General features: G+C 47.0%; 2 protein-coding genes across 2 annotated transcripts; one reads left to right on the top strand and one right to left on the bottom strand.

Annotated features, from left to right (window-relative positions):
- Positions 1-11,075: 11,075 nt before the first annotated feature.
- LOC148665609 (carbonic anhydrase 4-like) lies at positions 11,076-16,957 on the top strand. The gene is made up of 8 exons (XM_088630950.1): positions 11,076-11,205; positions 11,841-11,895; positions 13,003-13,387; positions 14,429-14,577; positions 14,837-14,926; positions 15,469-15,541; positions 15,633-15,796; positions 16,392-16,957. The coding sequence occupies exons 3-8, from the start codon at positions 13,357-13,359 to the stop codon at positions 16,572-16,574; spliced, it is 690 nt and encodes a 229-aa protein (XP_088487076.1). The 5' UTR covers positions 11,076-11,205; positions 11,841-11,895; positions 13,003-13,356; the 3' UTR covers positions 16,575-16,957.
- A 793-nt stretch (positions 16,958-17,750) lies between these two features.
- Positions 17,751-21,755, bottom strand: LOC148665610 (E3 ubiquitin-protein ligase TRIM39-like). Its single transcript, XM_088632394.1, has 4 exons — positions 21,711-21,755; positions 20,862-20,888; positions 20,166-20,192; positions 17,751-18,548 (listed from the first exon to the last, which is right to left on the bottom strand). Exon 4 carries the CDS (start codon positions 18,415-18,417, stop codon positions 18,004-18,006), a length of 414 nt encoding a protein of 137 aa, XP_088488520.1. The 5' UTR covers positions 18,418-18,548; positions 20,166-20,192; positions 20,862-20,888; positions 21,711-21,755; the 3' UTR covers positions 17,751-18,003.
- Positions 21,756-23,862: the final 2,107 nt, after the last annotated feature.

The raw sequence follows: 23,862 nt of genomic DNA on the forward strand, positions 1-23,862 counted from the left end.
TGTACCTCTACTTGGAAGAAGACAGCGTTGTAGGAAGAGGGGTAAACAGGCAGGCGTTCTGGCTAGATTGAGACAGCACAGCAATCGTGGCTTGCTCCCAAGTATACTTCTTGCTACTGGACAATAAGATGGATGAACTGAGAGCATGGCTTGCTTTCCAATGGGACATCAAGAACTGCAATATGCTGGCACTTACATATGCTGACTTACATTATTAGTCATATTATCACAGCTCCAACACACGGAACATGTGTAGTGATATATGCACAATTACAGACTACAAAGCACAACCCAGCTATATCAAACAATAGTCTGCCTCTCTTCCTGATGAGCTAAATTCATTCTATGCTCAGTTTGAGGTCAGTAACGCAGATCCAGCCAGGAGGATTTCAGAAATCCAGGGCGAACACCCACTGATCATACCCAGAGCGGATGTGTGTAAAGTTTTTAAAAAGACCAATCCACTCAAGGCTCCTGATGCTATCTCTGGCCGTGTTCTGAAGGCATGTGCAGACCAGCTGGCAGGTGTCTTCTTGGACATATTCAGTCTCTCTCTAGCTCAGTCTATAGTTCTTTCCTGCTTTAAGAAAACCACCATTGTCCCTAAAAAACCAAGAGTCAGTAGCCTGAATGACTATTGCCCCATTGCAGTCACATCAGTTATCATGAAGTGCTTCGAGCGGTTGGTCAAAGCACATTTCACCTCATCACTGCCTGACATCCTAGACCCACTGGAATTTGCGTATCGCCAGAGCAGGTCAACAGAAGATGCTATTGCCACTGCCCTCCATACTGCCCTCTCACAACTGGATAAGAAAGGAACATATGTGAGAATGCTGTTTGTTGATTACAGCTCAGCATTCAATACCATAGTGCACTCAAAGCTTGTCATCAAGCTTCAGGACCTGGGACTGAACATCTCCCTCTGTATTTGGATCCTGGACTTCTTGACAGAATGTCCAAATGTGGTGAGGGTGGGCACCAACATATCCTCTACCCTGTCTCTAAACAATGGAGCCCCTCAAGGCTATGTGCTTAGCCCTCTTCTCTACTCCTTATTTACCCATGATTATGTCGCTAGGCATAACTCAAACTCCATCATCAAGTTTGCGGATGATACAACAGTCATCGGCCTGATCACAGATGGTGAAGAGTCTGCGTACAGGGAGGAGGTTGAAACCCTGGCAGCATGGTGCCAGGAGAACAAACTATCTCTGAACATTAGTAAGACTAAGGAGATGATTGTGGATTATAGGAAGCACCAGAGAGGAGATCACATACTGTACCTATTTATTTCACAGCTTCTACCTCCAGGCAATACAACTGCTAAAGAGCCAAGCTGCAGTTCCTTCAGCAAATCACCGTAATGGCTACATGGTGTAGCGGCAATGGTTGTTAATAAGACAGAATTAAGTGTTGCTGTGCTTTCCCAAATGAGGCCCCATCTCCCTCTTCATCTCTGTGGTGCAGCCACAGAGAAGCTATTCATGCAGGCTGATTTAAATATGTTTTCCTTTGATAAGGGACAGCTCCCAATGGTGATGCACTTAGCTAAGCCTGGCTATCATGATCAATGGTCATCCATTGGTGCCTATCTGTCTAGGGAGTGCCAGATGGACATCTGGACTGCATTCCTAGGTGTCAGGAGTAAGTGACTCATATCTCACCTTGATCAACCAATCAGGGACTGGTAGGGCCGAGTAACCCACGTGGGACTCTGATGCCCAGGAAACTTTCAACCAATGAACGAGCTGAAGTTCCTCCAGGTAAAAACAGGCAACAAAGGAGAACTATTCGTAGGACTATTCTAAGGAGAATTCCAAGGGTGCGAGACAATTCCAGGGCAGGACGGCCCAGGAGCAGAAGGCTCCCAAGGGCAGGACATTCTCGCAGCGTGCCTCCTGACCATCCTGAGACTCAGCCCGGACCACCACGGAATGGCCAATGTGTCTGAGTGCCAGAACTTTCCTCTGTTCTAAGAGTCTAGAGCGGAGGTTGCCAGAGAGTAACCAGAGGATCCACCCGAGGTTAGCATCAGCAGCAAGCCTCATGAACAGGTCGGAACTGTGGACAGCTGAATCACTATTCAGAACTAACGCTTCATCAGGAATGAACCGGTCCTCTTCCTGACTTGCTGGGACCCACAGTCATCTTTTCTCCTGAGCACAACTTTGCTAGTTAAAGCCAACACTAACTAGCCGGTCTTCAGAGAGCATCATCTGTAAGTTTTACATGCATATTCTATGTATTAATAAATGTATCCTCGTGTATTAGTACCTGTGTGTGTGCGTTGTTTGAGTTATATTGCATGGTTGGATTCTAAGGCCATTAAAAGAATCAATTATGTGATTTACTGCTACAATTGATAATTGTCCCAGTAAATGCCCAAACCCTACAGAACTGGTGCCTCGTGAGAGCACACTACAGTACTCTGCGTGAGAGATTGTGTGATTGTGTCCTGTGAGTGTGCTTGTGTTATAGTATTCTGTGTGTGAGGTGGTACCCTCTGTGTGTGATTGTGTCCTGTGTGTGAGATTGTGTGATTGTGTCCTGTGGGTGTGCTTGTGTTATAGTACTCTGTGTATGACGTGGTACCCTGTGTGTGTGATTGTGTCCTGTGTGTGAGATTGTGTGATTGTGTCCTGTGAATGTGCTTGTGTTATAGTACTCTGTGTATGACATGGTACCCTGTGTGTGTGATTGTGTCCTGTGTGAGATTGTGTGACTTGAGTCTTGTGTGTGTGAGGTTGTATGATTGTCCTGTTAGTGTGTGTAATAGTACCCTGTGTGTGTGATGGTGCTATAGTACTCTGTGTGTGAGGTGGTACCCTATGTGTGTGATTGTGTCCTGTGTGTTGAGATTGTGTGATTGTGTCGTGTGTGCATGACATTGTGCCTTGTGTGTGTGAGATTGTGTGACTGAGTCTTATATGTGTGAGGTTGTATGATTGCGCCCTATGTGTGTTTGTTTGATTGTGCCCTGTATGAGAGACTGTGCCCTGCTTATGTGCATGTGTAAGAGTATTAAATGTGCATGTAACAGTACCCTGTGTGTGCATGTGTCTGTGTGATTGTGCTATGTGTGTGTGTTTCTTAGATTGTGCCCTCTGTGTGTGATTGTGCTTTGTGTGCGCCTATTCCCTGTGTGCATGTGTCTGGAATTGTGCTGTCTGTCTGTGTTTGGATTGTGCCCTGTGAGTGCTTGTGGGATTGTGCCCTCTCTGTGTGTGTGATTCTATACAATGTCTATAGATATGTCCGTTAGTAATATTTAATATGCACTCTGTGTACATGTGTGATCCTATTACAGTGTGTGTAGGTGTTCATGAGTGCATATACATGTGTGTGATTGTAATGTATCCTGTGTGTGTGTCTGTGTGTGAAGTGTAATGGGGAGAGATGGAACAGAAAATGTAATATTAAGTACTTTAAGTAAGTAACACACACGCTGGAACAGGAAACACAGTGTCACAGTATCCCAACTCATTTTGCTGTAGTTTGATTAAAAACAAAATCAGAAGCAGAAGCTGCAGGTAAAGAGAGTGCAAGCAGAGGGCGCTGACCCCAGGACTCAGCAAAACTATCAGACTCAACTGTTCTCCTGCGCCCAGGTCCTGTAGCTGGAGACCCGGGTGTAGACCTCAGGGGAGTTGGGCCAAGCGCAACCTCTTCCAGAGCTCACAATCCCAGCCAAGGCCCGTAACTGGCTCAGTTCAGCCCCTAAGAGCCCCAGTCTTTCAGTGCTCTAATGTCTCCAGTCAGGGGTTAAAGGTCACTGTGACTCTGGGCTCATGAAGACAGTAACTGGCTCAGTTCAGTCCCTGAAAACCCCAGTCCTTCAGCACTTTAGTGTCTTCAGTCAGGGGTTAAAGGTCACTGTGACTCTGGGCTCATGAAGACAGTAACTGGCTCAGTTCAGCCCCTGAGAACCTCAGTCCTTCAGTGCTCTAGTGTCTTCAGTCAGGGGTTAAAAGTCACTGTGAGTCTGGACTCATGAAGACAGTAACTGGCTCAGTTCAGTCCCTGAAAGCCCCAGTCCTTCAGCACTCTAGTGTCTTCAGTCAGGGGTTAAAGTTCACTGTGACTCTGGGCTCAGGAAGACAGTAACTGGCTCAGTTCAGCCCCTGAGAACCCCAGTCCCCAGTGAGAGTGAGATAAGAATTATTGATTCCCTGAGGAGAGGGATTCACATTAGAAAAATAATGCTACTGACAGGATAAAGGTCCTCTTGATATGAGCTTGTATTATCAGTCCACCTGGAGTCCTGATTTCTGTATCTGAGCTCTATTAACACAAACCACAGCAGGTGTGTTACGGGAGCCAGATTGGTCTCCCATGTGGAGGTCAGTTAAACCTGACGGTTTTTCTGGAGAAGACACTAGACGGACTTCAGGGAAAGACACACTAGGTTTATTTGTGAGGACAGTTTGTGATCCAGTTCACAGGGGAACAGCCAAAGGCAACTGAGCCCAGGCAGATCCAGGTTGGTAGTCAGGGAACAGTCCGTAATCCATAACAAGGTAATCCATCCGAGATGAGCACATGATAAAACCCCCAGAAGAGGGAAAACAAGACGAGGAACACACAGTCACGGAACAGGAACGGTAATGGAATCGCCGGGTCCCGTGCTCAGAAGACAGGACATCTGGGGATAAGGCCTATGCCCTCAGGCTCCTCCAGGTGGTGTCCCACCTGGAGTCCTGATCCCTGAGCTCCACTAACACACAACAGCTACCACTCTCCTCCCTCATGCCCCAACTTGTGGCTATTTCATCACTTACTTTTAGTGTCTAGGATCAGAATTAAAAACAGCAGCTGCAGGAGAAGCACCTTCATTCTCTGATTCTCTCAAAGGACACAAGACTGTCTCTCCTTCACAGTGCTGGGCACTAGAATAGAGGACTGACCCTCCTCAACTACTGCTGGGCACAGAGCACTGACCTCCCTCAACTACTGCTTGGCACAGAGCACTGGCCCTCCCCAAATAATGCCGGGCACAGAGCACTGACCCTCCCCAGCTACTGCTTGGCACAGAGCACTGACCCTCCCCAACTACTGCCGGGCACAGAGCACTGACCCTCCCCAACTACTGCTGGACACAGAGCACTGACCTTCCTCAACTACTGCTGGACACAGAGCACTGACCCTCCCCAGCAACTGCTTGGCACAGAGCACTGACCCTCCCCAACTACTGCCGGGCACAGAGCACTGACCCTCCCCAACTACTGCTGGACACAGAGCACTGACCTTCCTCAACTACTGCTGGACACAGAGCACTGACCCTCCCCAGCAACTGCTTGGCACAGAGCACTGACCCTCCCCAGCAACTGCTTGGCACAGAGCACTGACCCTCCCCAACTACTGCTGGACACAGAGCACTGACCCTCCCAACTACTGCTGGACACAGAGCACTGACCCTCCCCAGCTACTGCTTGGCACAGAGCACTGACCCTCCCCAGCAACTGCTTGGCACAGAGCACTGACCCTCCTCCAACTACTGCTGAACACAGAGCACTGACCCTCCCCAACTACTGCTGGACACAGAGCACTGACCCTCCCCAAATAATGCCGGGCACAGAGCACTGACCTTCCTCAACTACTGCTGGACACAGAGCACTGACCCTCCCCCAACTACTGCTGAACACAGAGCACTAGCCCTCCCCAACTACTGCTGGGAACAGAGCACTGACCTTCCTCAACTACTGCTGGACACAGAGCACTGACCCTCCTAACTACTGCTGGACACAGAGCACTGTCCCTCCCCAACTACTGCTGGACACAGAGCACTGACCCTCCCCCAAGTACTGCTGGACACAGAGCACTGACCCTCCCCAGCTACTGCTTGGCACAGAGCACTGACCCTCCCCAACTACTGCTGGACACAGAGCACTGACCCTCCCCCAACTACTGCTGGACACAGAGCACTGACCCTCCCCAACTACTGCTGGACACAGAGCACTGACCCTCCCCAGCAACTGCTTGGCACAGAGCACTGGCCCTCCCCAGCAACTGCTTGGCACAGAGCACTGACCGTCCCCAACTACTGCTGGACACAGAGCACTGACACTCCCCAACTACTGCTAGACACAGAGCACTGACCCTCCCAACTACTGCTGGGAACAGAGCACTGACCCTCCCCAACTACTGCTGGACACAGAGCACTGACCCTCCCCAGCTACTGCTTGGCACAGAGCACTGACCCTCCCCAACTACTGCTGAACACAGAGCACTGACCCACCCCCAGCTACTGCTGAACACAGAGCACTGTCCCTCCCCAACTACTGCTGAACACAGAGCACTGACCCTCCCCAACTACTGCTGGACACAGAGCACTGATCTTCTCCAGCTACTACTGGACACAGAGCACTGGCCCTCCTAACTGCTGCTGGAGACAGAGCACTGACCTTCTCCAGCTACTACTGGACACAGAGCCCCATAGCTTTACAGCTGGAGCCCTGGGGATGATCCCAGCGAAGAGCCTTTTCACTTCATTGAGCCCAACGTCTCTGATTTTTCAATCCATTAGGTACTAGATAAGATATATATCATTACTCTGCTCTCCTCCCCACTGATAGCTGATGTGTTGAGAGTGTACTGGCGCACTATGGTTGCTGTCGTATCATCCAGGTGGGGCTACACACTGGTGGTGGAGGAGAGTCCCCATTACCTGTAAAGCACTTTGAGTGTCCAGAAAAACCCTATATAAATGCAAGCAATTATTAATTATTATTAATTCTAAAGAATTATAGGAGTATAGAAGTAATGGAGTAATTGGAGGACAGGAATATAGGAGTATAGGTGTAGGGGAGTGTGGAAGTACACAATTATAGGAGTTTGGGAATATAGGAGTACTGAAGAATGAGAGTATGAGAGTATGGGATTAAAGCAGTATGGGAGTCTGATAGTATGGGAATTCAGGAGTATGAGAGTATAGGCACATGGGAGTGTGCCTATACTCTCATATTCCTCTCATATTGTAGGAATATGAGAGTATTGGAGTCTGAGAGTATCAGAGTATGGCATTTCCAGAGTATAGGAGTATACTCAACAGCTTTCTTCTCGGCCTCCCCATGATCACAGCCTGGGTCACTTCACACTGTGAAGGTATCGAATTTAAAATTGATAAATTTCTCTTTAATTAGAAAAATCCCAACAGAGACTGGAAGCTAAAGCACAGTAAATAAATTGGCTTAATTACTCTGCTCTCCTCTCCACTGATTGCTGATGTGTGGTGAGTGTTCTGGCGCACTATGGCTGCCGTCGCATCATCCAGGTGGATGCTGCATATTGGTGGTGGTGGAGGGGAGTCCCTATTGCCTGTAAAGCGCTTTGAGTGGAGTGTCCAGAAAAGCGCTATATAAATGTAAGCAATTATTATTATTATTAAATATCTTTGGAGCAGCGATCAGACATGGTCGACGTGCGCTGGAGAAGCACAGACCTTTGTACAGTTTGTGCTGCTTATTGCTATTGTTAACATTTACAAGTTCATCGCTATTTCAATGATGATCAAATCGCTCCTCTAACTGAACATCTAGTTGAAGGTGGAGTGCGGGGTTTGTGAACAACTCGTACAACTCAGGCATGATCAAGAAGAATTCCCCTCTCCAGCCCTCTGGTGTGGCCTCACTGCCCGCTGGGGGAGTGAGTTCGTTAGTGACTGGGCTCGTTTCCGTCCTTAAACCTGAAACCACACGTCTGGTCATCTTGCACAAGCCGCTCTGCAGCAGCCCCTTCTCTCCATAAATCAGAAATGGGAAGACTGGGGGTGGTGGTGGTGCTGAATGTCTTCCTCACAGAGCTGGGGTTGTGGACTCAGGTTCTGGGGTGCTGTGTGTGTGGAGGTCTTCTTGTGTTTGCTTGAGTTATCTCCTGGAGTTCCACTTTCCTCCAGCAGCCCAGAGATATCCCGGGAGACTAAGTGACTTAGCAAAGCTGAGCAAACTGGCCCCCTGTTCTCGTGTCTGTGTCTGTGTGCTGCCCCGTGGTGGACTGGACTCTCCTCGAGGCTGGACCCTGCCCTGAGCCCACTGCCTGATGGGATAGGCTCTGCCCTCCCGCAACCCTGAAGCAGATGCCGAGGTTAGAGAGTAGATGGATGGATAATTCCCATTATTTCTGGAATCCTGACACTAAAGACACTCTCCCCAAATTTGCTGATGTACTTGTAGAGTAGGGAGATTGATTTCCATGATCTTTTGGGCAGCCAATTCATACAAGAAGGGAGATCATTAGTATTGTCAGTATGAAAGGTATCATCAGTGTTAGTATCAGTAATATCAGTTTCAGTATTATTTTCTCTATTAGTGCTAATATCAGTATTAGTATCATCATTAGTACTAATTTCAGTATCATTATTAATATCAGTATTTGTGTCAAGATTAGCATTAGTATTGTCATCCATCTATATTTCTATAGTGTTACCAGCTGTAGATTCGTGCATCTATAGTGAAATCCTATACCAACACCTTTACCCTTAATGAGCATCAATATTATTTATTGGTGTTTCAGTATTATCATTGGGATTGTTAGTATCAACAGCAGTAGCGATATTTAAAAGAAGTGCATCCTGACTGAGGATTAAATTTAAGATTTTGTTATTCTTGGAAGTTGCAAGAGGTTTGCACAAGCTGTGCTGAAGAAACCAAGCCATTATTAACCCCGAATCATGTGGTGTTTCGCAAGGGTGCGAGCCTGCTAACGGCCCGCGGTTGAGAAAGAAGACCTCAGCCCTGATTCAGCAGGATTCCTCTCCACCTGCTTCTCGCTGTGTTTTCCTACAGCTGTTGATTCATAGAGACTGAATTCCTGGACGGGCAGCTAGAGCTGAAGACTACAAGCCAGGACTACAAATACCAGGAAGCTGTGTGACACCAGAGGGCCAACTGACAGTTTCACGGGGTTCCATTGGCCCTAGAGCTGGTTTCTACAGTACAGTACACAGGGCTTGGCAAAGACAGTTCTAGTGCCTTTGTTTGGAGATTGGAATTTGGGATACATTGAAGGAAGTAAGTTGAAAGGGAAGGGACTTTTGGGGGCTTAAAAAGAATTCTGTAGGTGAGGTTTTGTAGTTCAAGGGTAAGAGAATAATATGTTCTTTAAGAAAGTAATGAGGTTCAAGTTAATTGTTTGAACATGGAATAAAACCGCAGTTACTTACTTTACATCTAGTGTGTAAGAACTTTACTGTAGTGACGAGGTCATTAAAACCAGAAACTATCTTGAACGTCTGCATTGCTTGGATACTCTTCCACTTTGAGGACTTTTGGGAGTTTCAGCAGTGAACCAGAAATGACTAAAGTTTCAGAAAACTTCTGGGAGCTGCAGTGTCTTTAAACCAGAAAGAATTAAAGACAGTTTGAGTCTCAGATGGTCATTCATGAAACAACAGGAACAGAGGAGCATCTTCCCTGTTAATCTCTGCATTCACACCTTCTCCAGGGGCTTTCATACTCCCAGTAAAGCCTCAGTCTGTCTCGTGTGTCAGCACAGACACCGTTCTGAGGGGTGAGAGAATTTCAAACCTGACCTGACTTGACCTATGTTCATTTCTAATCTGGGCTGATTATGTGTCTTTTCAGAATTCCTGAAAGAGGAGGTTCACCTTATCAGAAATAGCCACTGTGCCACGTGTGGAAGCGTTCTATAGTTCTGAAGCACATGCCATGGTCACTCATACCCTTTCATGATAATACCACAGGGGGAGCCCTCTGGGCACAGTTTGAACTGCTCTTCCCCAACGTTTCCTCTGCTGTCCTCTGGATTGTGTCTTACTGTTTATTATGAAGAATTCAGCTGTGTTGATCAGTGTGGGACACTCCCTTCAGACTAAAGAGACTCAGTTCCTCCAGCCTGTCAGTGTGGGACCATCCCTTCACACTAAAGATGCTCAGTTCCTTCAGCCTGTTAGTGTGGGACACTCCCTTTAGACTAAAGAGACTCTGTTCCTTCAGCCTGTCAGTGTGGGACACTCCCTTCAGACTGAAGAGACTCAGTTCCTCCAGCCTCTCAGTGTGGGACACTTCCTTCAGACTAAGGAGACTCTGTTCCTTCAGCCTGTCAGTGTGGGACACTCCCTTCAGACTGAAGAGACTCTGTTCCTTCAGCCTGTCAGTGTGGGACACTCCCTTCAGACTAAAGAGACTCAGTTCCTTCAGCCTGTCAGTGTGGGACACTCCCTTCAGACTAAAGAGACTCAGTTCCTACAGCCTGTCAGTGTGGGACACTCCCATCAGACTTAAGAGACTCAGTTCCTTCAGCTTGTCAGTATGGTATACATCTCTGGAATTATTCCAGTGTAGCAGCATCTTTTGTTTTGTAACATGCTGACCACAACAGTACACTATACTCTAAAACAGGACTTTGTCCTTGTTCTACAGCTGTGGAGGATTGTTAACTCAAGGCTGACGATTTTATTCATCCCTCCGTTGTCGCACCACTTCTTCCAGCTCAGGGTCGTGAGGGAGCAGGAGTCTATTCCAGCAAGCAACGGGCCCAGGGCAGGGTACGCCCTTGACAGGACGCCAGTCCATCACAAGGCACACACACACACTGACACCAGGGCCAATATTTCCAGAGGCCAATATCCTAGCAGTGTGTCTTTGAACTGTGGGAGGAAACCCATATGAACATGAGGAGAACATGCAAACTCCACAAACACAGCACCCCAGGAGCTGAACCCCAGGACCTCAGCGCTACAAGGCGCACATGCTCACCCCTGCTCAGTGCCTGAGGTCTAGCTGCTCTTTCGTCTGTTCAATTCCAGCTTTGTCTTGCTGTCTCCCCCCCAGGGTGATTGGAAATCAGATTCGGGGAGTCTGCAGAGCTATCAGGTGCGCCTGAGTTATCTGGAAAGTCTGGGAGCGCTTATCAGGGTCGAATCACACAAGCGCCAGTGCAGCAGCTCATCAAGATGAGAACGACACACAGCTGCGGAGATGGAATCAGAAAAGACAGGAGACCGATCCCTGACTCACCTCGGGACAGGAGGATCTTCTGGTGGGAGTGTGGAACAAGCTGCCCAGCCATGCTATTGAAGCTGGGCGGCACTTTCAGATCAGTTATGTAAAATCAAGCGGGCGAGAGGGGCTGAACAGCTTTGTGTGTGATTGGCTGTCTGCAGGGTTTAAGAGCGGCACAGCCCACAGATGGGCTCACACCGAGAGCTGAGTGAGTGGGCACATCGACACCACAGTGACCCCCAGAGTAAGTGTGTCTCCTTTGATCTGCTGTCTCATCTACCACACTCTCACTGGGCTTTACTGCACTCTACTGTGTTTTTACAACAATCTCACTGGGCTTTTCTGCACTGTACTGTATTTTTACCACAATCTCACAGGGCTTTACTGCACTGTAGTATATTTTTACGTTGATCTCACTGGGCTTTACTACACTGTACTGTGTTTTTACCTCGATCTCACTGGGATGTACTCCACTGTTCTGTGTTTTACCACAAACATACTGGGGTGTATTGCACTGAACTGTGTTTTTACCACAATCTTACTGGGGTGTATTGCACTGGACTATGTTTTTACCACAATCTCACTGAACTTTACCTGTAATGGACTGTTTTATCACAAACTCGCTGGACTTTACCTGTAATCAACTCTTTTACAATCTCACTGGGTTTTACTGCACTGTACTGTGCTTTCACCACACAATAACAAAGTATATCTTACTACAGTACTTGACAGAAAGTCTCAGTGCTGTGTGTGGCTGTGTAGGTTGCTGTATTGCCCTGATTGGACTGGGGTTTGTCTGTGTTCAGTGACCAGCTGTGTGTTAAAGACGCAGGTGTGCTCAGGGATACAGACTCATCTCTGTCTGGTTTTCTCTAACAGATGGATGTGTTTCTCCTCCTGCTGTGTCTGGGGCTGCTGTCCTCAGTGAGAGCCAGTGAGTATTATTCTCACTCCTCCTGCTCCTTAGATCCTGAGCTGGAAATGAAGCTCTGCTGTGGTTCAGAGTGATATACATTTCTATTGAGTATTCAATCAGCAATCTAATTAGACACAATCTCAGAGCAGTTTCACTTTAGTTTATTTGCCACAGGCGCAAGTGCAATGAGATGCTTATTTGCATGTAGGCTCCAATACAAAGACATTGAGGAAACATCAACTTCAACACACAACAACAGCAGCAGCAACGAAGCTGAATAACACACAGATAAAAGGCAGCACAAGCAGTGTGCAGTTGTAGAGTCACTGTAGAATTAGACAAGCTGACATCCTGAGGGAAGAAGCTGTCTCTGAGTCTGGAGATCCGTGTCTTTGTGCTCCTATAATGCTTACCAGAGGGTAATGGACTGGGCCAAACTGATCAACCTTGTGACACATTCCAGTCAGACATCGAGCTGCTGCCAAACCACACTGTGATCCCACAGGTGATACCACACTCTCAACAGAGCACCTGCAGACTGGAGTAAGAATACCTGAAGACAGAGAGATCACAGAGAATCCCTCAGTAATAAAACACACAACAGGACAGGAGACACAGTGAGAGAGAGGAGATCACAGAGAATCTCTCAGTAATAAACAACAGGACAGGAGACACGGTGAGAGAGAGGAGATCACTGAGAATCCCTCAGTGATAAACACACACAACAGGACAGGAGACACAATAAGAGAGGAGATCACAGAGAATCTCTCTGTGATAAACACACACAACAGGACAGGAGACACAGTGAGAGAGAGGAGATCACAGAGAATCCCTCAGTAATAAACACATACAGTACAACAGGACAGGAGACACAGTGAGAGAGAGGAGATCACAGAGAGTCCCTCAGTGATAAACACACACAACAGGACAGGAGACACAGCGAGAGAGAGGAGATCACAGAGAATATCTCAGTGATAAACACACACAACAGGACAGGAGACACAGTGAGAGAGGAGATCACTGCAAACCTCAGTAACAGGATGGGAGGTGTAATTCTGAGTGTTGTAAGAAAGCAGGAAACCAGTTGTCCTGAGAATTTGCCTCTTGTAACACTCTGTCTTTCAGAGTCTCATCAGTGTGACTGGTGCTACCATCGCGGGCAGTGTGGTAAGACACCGGAGTGAATCATCTAATCAATAAAATCCTGATCAGTGATTGATTAAGGAATGCTCTGATTAATGACCCTGAATGATGATTGGTTAAGGAATGGCCTGACTGAGGTCCAGTCTCTTGTCTACACAACCGATCAGTGTACACAGGCACTGTGTCCCTGTTACAGGCCTTTCTGCCTGGGTATCCAGGCCTTTTGGTCACTGCAATGGGCAACGTCAGTCTCCTGTGGACATCAGGACCTCCGGAGTGACCACTGACCCCAATCTGACTGAGCTGACCTTCACTGGGTACAGAGAGAAGAACATCATGAGAGAGCTGACCAACAATGGACACACAGGTAACACTGACACACACATTGACTGACTGAGACAGCGAGAGACTGATCGAGACAGTGAGAGACTGACCGAGACACTGACTGACTGAGACAGAGACTGACTGAGACACTGATTGACTGAGACAGAGACTGACTGACTATGACAGTGACTGACTGAGACAGAGACTGACTGAGACAGTAAGATACTGACCGAGATAGAGACTGACTGAGACAGTGTGTGACTGAGACAGAGACTGGCTGAGACAGAGACTGACTGAGACACTGACTGACTGAGACAGTGACTGACTGAGACAGAGACTGACTGACTGAGACAGTGACTGATCGAGACAGTTAGAGACTGACCGAAACAATGTGTGACTGGGACAAAGACTGACTGAGACAGAGACTGGCTGAGACAGTAAGAGACTGACCGAGACAGAGACTGACTGAAACAGTAACTGACCGATACAGTAAGAGACTGACCGAGACAGAGACTGACTGAGACACTGACTGACCGAGACAGTGTGTGACTAGGACAGTGACATAAGCAGTGAGTGACTGGGAGAGTGATGGGAGCAATGTGTGACTGGGACAGTGACAGGAGCAGTGTGACTGGGGCAGTGATGGGAACAGGGTGTTACTGGGACAGTGATGGGAGCAGTGTGTGACTGGGACATTGACAGGAGTAGTGAGTGACTGGGACAGTGACGGGAGCAGTGAGTGACTGGGACAGTTAGAGGAGCAGTGTGTGATTAGGACAGTGACAGAAGCAGTGAGTGATGGGACAGTGATGGGAGCAGTGTGTGACTGGGACAGTTAGAGGAGCAGTGTGTTACTGGGACAGTGACAGGAGCAGTGTGTGACTCAGACAGTGACGGGATCAGTGAGTGATTGGGACAGTGATAGAAGCAGTGCGTGACTGGGACAATGACAGAAGCAGTGAGTGACTGGGACAGTGACGGGAGCAGTAAGTGACTGGGACAGTGGCAGGAGCAGTGTGTGACTGGGACAGTGACAGGAGCAGTGATGGGAGACACCCTGGCTCTCTCTGGCTGTGTGTCTCAGTGCAGGTGACCCTAAGGCCAGGGGCGGGGGTCAGTGGCGGGGGGCTCTCTGGCTGGTACTCCGCTGTCCAGTTCCACTTCCACTGGGGAAACTCCGCAGACTTCCCAAGCTCTGAGCACCTGCTGGACGGACAGCACTTCCCCATGGAGGTGAGGGGACAGTGCGGGGCTGTGTGACTTTGTCCAGGGCTGTGTGACTGTGTCCAGGGTTGTGTGACTGTGTCCAGTGCTGTGCTACTGTTTCCAGGCTTGTGTCACTGTTTCCAGGGCTGTGTGACAGTGTTTTCAATGCTGTGTCACAGTGTTGTGTAACTGCTGTGTTGTGTTACTGTTTTCAATGTTGCATTACAGCATTCAGTGCTGTGTCACAGTGTTGTGTAACTGCTGTGGTGCTGTGTTGGGTTATCAGCTGCACATCGTCCATGTGAAGAAGGGGAAGAGTTTGCCTGCAGCTCTGGCTGATCCTGAGGGCATTGCTGTCCTGGGCTTCTTCATAGAGGTCAGTACTGAGAGAGAGAGAGAGAGACAGGACACTGAGAGAGAGAGACAGGACACCGAGAGAGAGACAGGACACAGAGAGAGAGAGACAGGACACACACACACACAGAGACAGGACACACAGAGAGAGAGGATACACAGAGAGAGAAAGGACACACAGAAAGAGAGACAGGACACAGAGAGAGACAGGACACAGAAAGAAGGAGAACACATTGAGAGAGAGACACAGAAAGACAGAACAAAGTGAGAGAGGATAGAGAGAGGACAGGCATGATAACAGAGAAGTGATATGTGATAGTGAACGTCTGAAATGACATGGGGTTCATCTGTCGAGCCAGCAAAGCTGTCTGGTTGAGCCCCAGTGTCCAGCAGAGGGCAGTGTTCCTGCAGGAAGATGAGTGTGCAGGTTCTCCGCTCCTGCGGTTCCCTGGGGTCACTGTGTGTGTCCAGTGGCGCTGTCCAGTCCAGAGACCAGCTGATCTCAGATATGTGGAGATGAAGACCACAGACTGGGACACAGACAGCCTCTCTTTGGGTTGCTAGGCGACAGAGGCAGGTGGCACTCCTGAGGGCTGGAAGACACTGACGTCACTCCTGAAGGAGGTCACTGGGACAGGTGAGGTGACAGTAGAGGAGTGTCCAGCCAATGAGGGTCCATCAGCGAGCGCTCTCGGTTAAGGATGCGTCTCTCTCTCGTTCCCCCATAGGCTCCACTAAGACTCTGGCTCTGTCCCTCTCCCTGGACGAGCTGCTGAGGGGGGTGGACCGCTCCAAGTTCTTTCGCTACAGGGAGTCCTTGACCACCCCTGACTGTAATGAGGCTGTGGTATGGACCGTGTTCCAGGAGCCTGTGAGGGTCAGCAGAGATCTGGTGAGAGACAGGCGGACGTGTGTGTGTGTCTTAAACATGTTTGTATTGAGCTGTTAGTGTCCAGTCAGTGTGTCTGTATTAACCTCTCTCTCTCTCAGTGCAGTGTTAATGTACCAGAGTGTCCAGTCAGTGTGTCTGTGTTAACCCCTCTCTCTCTCTCAGTGCAGTGTTAATGTACCAGAGTGTCCAGTCAGTGTGTCTGTGTTAACCCCTCTCTCTCTCTCAGTGCAGTGTTAATGTACTGGAGTGTCCAGTCAGTGTGTCTGTATTTACCCCTCTCTCTCTCAGTGCAGTGTTAATGGACTGGAGTGTCCAGTCAGTGTGTCTGTATTAACCTCTCTCTATCAGTGCAGTGATAATGTACTGGAGTGTCCAGTCAGTGTGTCTGTCTGAACCCCCCTCTCTCTCTCAGTGCAGTGTTCATGTACTGGAGTGTCCGGTCAGTGTGTCTGTATGAACCCCTCTCTCTCAGTGCAGTTTTAATGTACTGGAGTGTCCAGTCAGTGTGTCTGTATTAACCCCTCTCTCTCAGTGTAGTGTTAATGTACTGGAGTGTCCAGTCAGTGTGTCTGTATTAACCCCTCTCTCTCTCCAGATTGACCAGTTCACTACAGTCCTGCACTTGGCTGATGTTTATCGCCCTGTCTTGCCTCTGAATGGCCGCAGTATCTTCTCCTCCCCTGCTGTCGGGCTGGCCCTGGGTGCGAGCTCCAGGGATGGAAGCAGCCCTGACCAGCTCCTCACTGGAGAAGAGGAGCTGAACGTTCTGTCTGGCTAAGGGAACAGGGGGCCCTTGTTGAGAAAGTCATTGTTTTCACTCTACATCTGCATTTGAGACATCTTTCCTCTCTCTCTTCCTGAGTCAGGACCACTCATCGCTCTCTCCTTTGGGTGCAGCTGCATGGCTCCTACTCATAAACATAACATCCCCGCAGTAAGTTACAGGGGCTGTGAAGTCATTTGGGGATTGTATGATGTCAATTCTGGAAAATGTGATGTAATATTGGAAGCACATGAAATCATATCAGGACTTTGTGATGTCATGGTGGCACTGCTCTGTCTGTATCACATCCTGCTTATTCTGTGTTTTAATAATTATTACTGCTTGAGAATCTGTTTGAAATATTTAATAAATGCTGGGCAGTCCTGCCTGAGGAGAGACGCCAGCACCTTCTCTCTGCATCGAACCCAAGCTCACACTCACCCTCCCCTGTCCTGCGACAGGACTTCAACACATTAGCACGCGAGTCACTGCCTCAAGCTGAAGTTACAGTTCAGCTACCTGCTTGTGCAGAGACCCGACAATCCCCGTTTAGAGGCTGCCAGGACCCCCAGATCTCTCCCCAGCACTGGCCCTGTCTCATTCTCACCTACTGATGACAACCTCACCTGTCACGCAGATGAAATTTCCACCTCCTCGGTGTCACTGTCCAGCCATTACCGGGTTCATCCTGGTGCCTCTGACAGGGAGTCTTCCTCGTGACTTCATCCACAGCCTTTAGATTCAGGGCTTTCAACTGGAGCACAAGAGCGGAAACTAGCTGGAAGTGCATTTAAACTGAGAACAGGAGCACATCCTTACACAGAGGGTGGTGGGAGTGTGTAGCAAGCAGCCCGGCCATGTTCTTGAAGCTGATATTCAGACTTCTTTCAGAAAGAACTGGATGTGGGTTGACATTTCTTCATACTTCTTCATTGCTTTTTACAAGCCCACGTTAAGAAATAAAATACACAATACAGAATATGCTGATGTGACCCTGTCTAAGGATTAGACTGGCTGTAGCTGCTCACAGACACAGTGCTGGCTACAAACTACAACTCCCATAAACACCCTGAGCCACTTCCTGTCTGCGTCACAATCCCTATTCCTCCTGGCTGTGGTGACGTCAGTGGGTCCCTTCCCGTTCTGGCAGCTTCACATCCTCCGGTGTGCGCAGGAGAGACTCACACAGGATTTCATTTTTAAAAGTTTATTTTTTTAAAATTAGAAAAAAAAAACATGGGAGGGTTTCCAGAGATATTTACAAGTCAGGAGTACAGCAGGCTGGTAGCGAGTTATCTCGCCCTCTCTGGTACATCTTATTTTTCCCTGTTTAATTTTTTTTTATTTAGTATGAACACAACACAACATCATCATTTCTAAAATTACTATTATATTTATGACATCATCTCAGAGGACAGAGAGCTGGGAGAGAGTCAGCCTGTGTTCATAAGTCAGTGACGGGATTAATCTCCACACTGACAGCAGGCAGCAGCTCAAGGTCCTTATCTGAATAAACAGTCCAGAAGTCAGGATAGATCTTCTCCCCCTGAGTTAAGACCATGTCAGTGAAAGTGTAGAGATGAGCTCTGGACTCCACTGTGTAAAAGGAGACCTTCTTCTCCTCAATATCCACACACACCCCCAGCTTCCTGGGCCACAGACGGCTGGGGAGATCAGTCTCAGGGTCAGTGAGAGCACAGAAACCAGGGTAAGACTCCAGACACCAGTAACCCTGCTGGGGAGAGAAGATGAAATCTCCTTTCCTCTCTGCAGACTCTCTGGTCACTCCTATTCTCCACCACTCATTCACCCCCACTACCCAGTAGTGTCTCCCTGAGGTGAAGGCCTCCCTGCTCATGACACATTTAATGTAATCAAATCTGTGAGGATTGTCAGAGAGACTCTTCCTCTGTCCCAGTCTCACTCTCTTCCCATCCTCAGACAGGCTGAGCCCACAGTGAGCTGTATCAGGGTCCAGAGTCACAGCAGCTGGGGAATAAAACAGCAAACATCACAACAGGCTTCTGCCGATTACAGTCCAATTCAACTCCATTAGACTGTGAAATGTCCCTAAACACACCGAGAGAGAAACACAAGTCAATTACTAATGACTTCTCTTTCCTTCCAGAGAAACAACATCTTCTGTCATTGTTTCACTGAGTATTACACATGGAAGTGATCCCCAATGTCCTCTAAATACAAACATTAAACATTAGTTTTCACAGCGATGAAACTTTATTTTTTTAAACGACATTATTAATGAACACAGGAGCAACCAGACTGCAAGAGAAACTACAGCCCGACCACTCGCTTTCATATACTTCAAAACCCACCACAACGACCTGTATACTGTAAGAAACTGGACAGCCTGTCTGTTAAACCGGTTTATTTCAAATCTCAGTTCAGCAGGTCGTTCATCTTCTCTAAGACCATTTTCCTGATGATGCAAAATAAAAAAGTGCAGAATTCAAAGACTGCATAAGGCCCGTTTGTTACAGAAAAAAAAATATAGTGGAAAAAGCAAAGCCTTACTGAAATATAAGAAAGCTTTCACACTTTGAAAATGTGAGGAAATATCCAAAGTATTCAATTTAAACCAGAAATAACACATCCAGAAACCCTGAGAGAAACAGAGGCGCTCATACTGACTTCAGACTGCTCACGCTTAGCTGTCCGCATCTCTGACAGGAGACACCAGCTGTCAATCAGTGATCTCTATCCATTGAGAGACAGGGGCGGGGCTTATACATGATCAGAGCGAATGGAGGTTTTAATCAATTAAATTCAAGAAGCTTTATTCGCATGACCAGTGAATACTGACTTAATACTCTCCTGATACTAAATACTTAAGTATGAACTCTCAATACTTAATAAATACTACCCTTCTTTCGTCTGTAGGTCAATCTAGTGAAGATCAAAGAGATCTTTTTCAGTTCTTATTGTTTTATTCCTGGAGAATAGAAAGGCTGTAAAAAAAGCCTATCCAGTACAAATAGTAGAAATATATTGGACATAGCCTGGAAAAATAGGTATCTACATGTACTACATTTTGAAAAATCACTTTTGAAGAATTTTTTTTTTTGGGGGGGTGGGGGTGGATATTTCTTCCTAGTGTGTGAACTGAGTAATATATATATAAATCTGATGTTTTATACTTGTTGTCCAGGTGGTTCCTTGAATTCAGACCACGAACTAGGCCTGTACTCTCTATCCTGTCCAAGATATTGCAAGATGTTCAGGACACAAACACTCCAGGTGGAAATGACCTTTGAGGGGCTGGAGGTTAAAGAGGTTCAGCTCTGAAAACTGGAATATTAACACAGACAGAGGAAAGAGGGAAACACAAGAAGAAAAGGTGATTTTATAATGTTTCTTCCTGCTGACCCATCAGCCTGGTTGACATGTAAAGAGAAGCAGCCATTTCCCAGACAAGAGAGAGGCCTACAGGCTCCAGAGGAGCCCCTGTACCAGAGTCCCACTGCTGCCTCTCACAGTTTACATACTGACCATCTCACACTAAAGAGACCTTCTGGACTCAAGAACACAATAACCCCAGAGACTAGGGCTTAAAACAGCATCTCTACCATCAAGAAGAGACAGACCTACCCGCAGCACTGCACAGCCACTGCCATTCAGAAACACAGCGATAAAGACACTGTTAATCACAGACACACACTGGAACACAGAGATACAGATACTGTTAATCACAGACACACTGGAACACAGAGATACGGACACTGTTAATCACAGTCACACACTGGAACACAGAGATACAGACACTGTTAATCACAGACACACACTGGGCTCCATATTGAAACAAAGATGTCACTACAGTTTTCATTATAAATCTCATAGTACAAAAAGTAAGGGGTCAGGGGTAATGAAATTCACTGGAGACCAGTAATGCTTTCTTGAACTGGTTTCTTTCAAGAGACTAAACGTTAAAATTACAAGACAACTTCAGACATACGGTATCAGTATTAAAAAAAAATCTGGAGCTCAGCTTCATTCACACTGAAACCGGTGTGAAACCTCCTCTTTATTGCTCATGTTCTAAGAATTGAAAAAAATACATTAGTAATATAGAAATATTTAAGAATGGACTTCTGTGATGTGTTATTTTTCTAATTTATTGTTAGTGTTGCCCAGGCTTTTCTGATCCAACAGAATTGCCCTTTTGGGAGCCCTCTGCCCCCCAGTTTAAATACCGCTCTGTCCTCCACACACACTCTTCCCCAGCACACTGACAGGGAGAGAACTGGAGCCCAGCAGGAGCTGTGATTTTACACACAGTGGACTTACGCAGGTCAGGGATGGGGCTGCCTTCACCTGTACAGAAGAAAGGAGATGGTCAGTACTGAGCTGTAGTGTCTGTGTCCAGCACAGACAATACTGAGGTTATACCCCAGACAGGTGAACGGGGCAAAGGTCATGTAAAGATATAGTTTATAGTGTGACAGTGCGTGGGTTATCAGGCTGTGCTGCTCGCTGGCTTTATGTCTAATATCTCTGAAGGAGATCAAGCACCAGCGTGAAAACTGCTCACAACCAGCTGCCCACTGAGACCCAGCAGTGTGGGCCTGGCCAGTACCTGGAGGGGAGACTCTTGGGAGAGCTGAGGCTGCTGCTGGAAGAGGTGTTAGTGGGGCCAGTAGGGGGCGCTCACCCTGAATGCTCCAGTACAATGACGGGGACACATATCCTTATTATGTAGGATCACGAGGTCAGCAGTGAAATAGTGTTCTTACCGTCAGTTGTGTAAATATTGTAATAATGGATTTTGTCATCTCCACTATGTTTATTAAAATGCTCCACCGTGTAGGATTCATGATTTGTACCCATGACATGTAGTCTGCTACAGACTGTGAACTTTTCATAGTAAAAAGGTTTTGATTTAGGTTGTGTGATTTTATAGCTCAGTCAGTCCAGCACAGACATGACTCTACTGGCTGAATGACAACATGATCACTGTGAAAGGAGATGAGGTTTTCCAAAGGAATATGATGTGAACCTGCAGGGAATCTCACTTTACACTGATTCTCATTCTCCTTAACCTTTTATCAGTGCATTTCTCACCCGGAATCAATACTCTTTAATATTGGTGCTCAATAGCAGTACTGTGTCTGAATCTTAAACAGGGAACAGACCTACCTGCAGCACTGCACAGCCACTGCCATTTTGAAACACAGAGATGCGGACACTGTTAATCCCAGTCACCCACTGGACCACAGAGATACAGACACTGTGAATCACAGTCACACACTGGTAAGAAAATGTCAGTACAGTCAGTGCTGTCAGTCAGCAGAGTTTCACACATTGTACATACAGCATCTGCAGAAAGAGAGTAAGTCTGTATTGTATTAAAGACCTTTATTGCTTCTTACCTGTTATTATACCAGAGTTTATACTACAGTCTGCAGTCAGTTCATTTCAGGATCCCCAGTCTCCACTGCAGTGTGGGTCAGAGTGTCAGTGAGTGTGAGCAGCAGTGGCTGTAAGACTGGAGTCTCACTCAATAAGACTGAGCAGCACAATGCAATAAGACACACAGACACATCACAGGACACCCTGGAGTCTGGTGCTTGAGCCACTGAGAGAGATAAGAAATAAATACAGTCTGCAGTCTCCAGCACTGAGGGATATTTCATATTTAAATTACCATTATCCATTAATACTGACTTCTGTTCACTGTTCAGTCAGATGAGTGAAAGTGTGGGCTGCTCTCACACAGACTAAGGGTCCTGTACCCAGAGTGACCAGTATCACTGACTGAGATACAGAGATGTCCTTCTCACTGGTCACACTGCCTGATCTCTGGACATCAGCTGGACAGTGAGAGATGACCAGTCACACACCATGGTGAGCACATCTCCACACCAGGCCTGATCCAAGAAGACTGACAGAGACAGTATCAGTCTGACACAGACAGGGGCCCAGCTGGCTGAACACAAGCAGTCAGAGCAGCTGTGTTGTTCCAGCACTACAGACACTGTGTGTGACAGCAAGACACAGGCAGGACCCCCACAGTGTCAAGATACAAACTGTTCACTCAGGACAGGGGGCTGATGGGCTGTTGTCAGTCTTTGTCTTTTCAGACAAGAGTGAAGAAAATGTGTCTTTGACACATTAGAAGAGAGCAAAGAGTACTGATATTCATACAAGCAGCATTTCTTACTTTATAGTTTGTGCTGCCAGTTAGTTTCTTTCACCCATGCAAGTGGTCTAAAACTAAAGTTTTCATTAAAATATTAACTTTGAAAATGTGCATTGGGACCAAACAGAGTCAAAACTGAGTAAGATCTCCTTATTTACATTGTGGTACAGGAATGTCTCTATTTCTCTGTAGCTTCTATTGCTTTTTTAAATCTTCACAACTGATCAAACACCTGTGTGTATTTGTTACGACCCCAAGTGTCTAGGGGAAAAGGGGTGTAACATTTAGGATAATTCTTTTGAAAGCAGGGGGGGTTTTGGTGAGGGACTAGGAAGCGTGATAAGGGTAAGGAACTAGAGTGGTGCCAAAGAAAAAAACAAAAAACAAAATAGAGCTGGCTAGGACAGTGAGGGAAAGCTAATCTGACCACAAAAGAAAACCCGAAACACACGGTCTTCGGCGTCTTCAACACCCTAGCTAACCTGCACTGACAACCCAAAACCATACAAGACAAACGGCACTCACCCGTACTAAACTAGTGTACTAATACAAAATCAACTAAGTGTGTAAGTGTACCCAACAACCTAAACTAACCTTATATACAAAAGTTCACACAAAAACACAAGTGAACCAGGAATACAAATAAGGGAAAACAAGAGTAATCAACAGGAGCAGGGTACAAAAGAACACAAAAGTTGAACATGTACCACTGGGGCAAGGTAATGACAAAACAAGGATGAACACACAAACAAACGAAAGTACAAAGTAACTAACAACAAACCAACAAAACAACAAAGCCAAAGCTATATGAAAATACACACACATACAAAGCAAAACAAACCAACAAACAAAGCCGAAACAATAACCAGAAGCGAAGCGAAGCGAAGCGATAACCAAAACCAAACGGGACCGAAGTCAAACGAAAGGCCTCTTTTTCCTGAAAGCCTCTATGTTATATAGTGAATAAAAAGTGTTCTGACTGGCTGAGAGTTAATTAATGATGACGTCATACTGAAAATGTGGTGTGATGGTGGGCCAATGGGGAAGGGAGAACAATCAAGGGTCAGCAGTGTGGACATAACAGAAAAAACACACACACTGGGACGTAACAGTATTACTGACGGATAATACACTAGAAGGATACACTTC

This window comes from Lepisosteus platostomus, chromosome 5, assembly GCF_059453375.1.
Source record: "Lepisosteus platostomus isolate fLepPlt1 chromosome 5, fLepPlt1.hap1, whole genome shotgun sequence".
Lineage (NCBI taxonomy): Eukaryota > Metazoa > Chordata > Actinopteri > Semionotiformes > Lepisosteidae > Lepisosteus > Lepisosteus platostomus.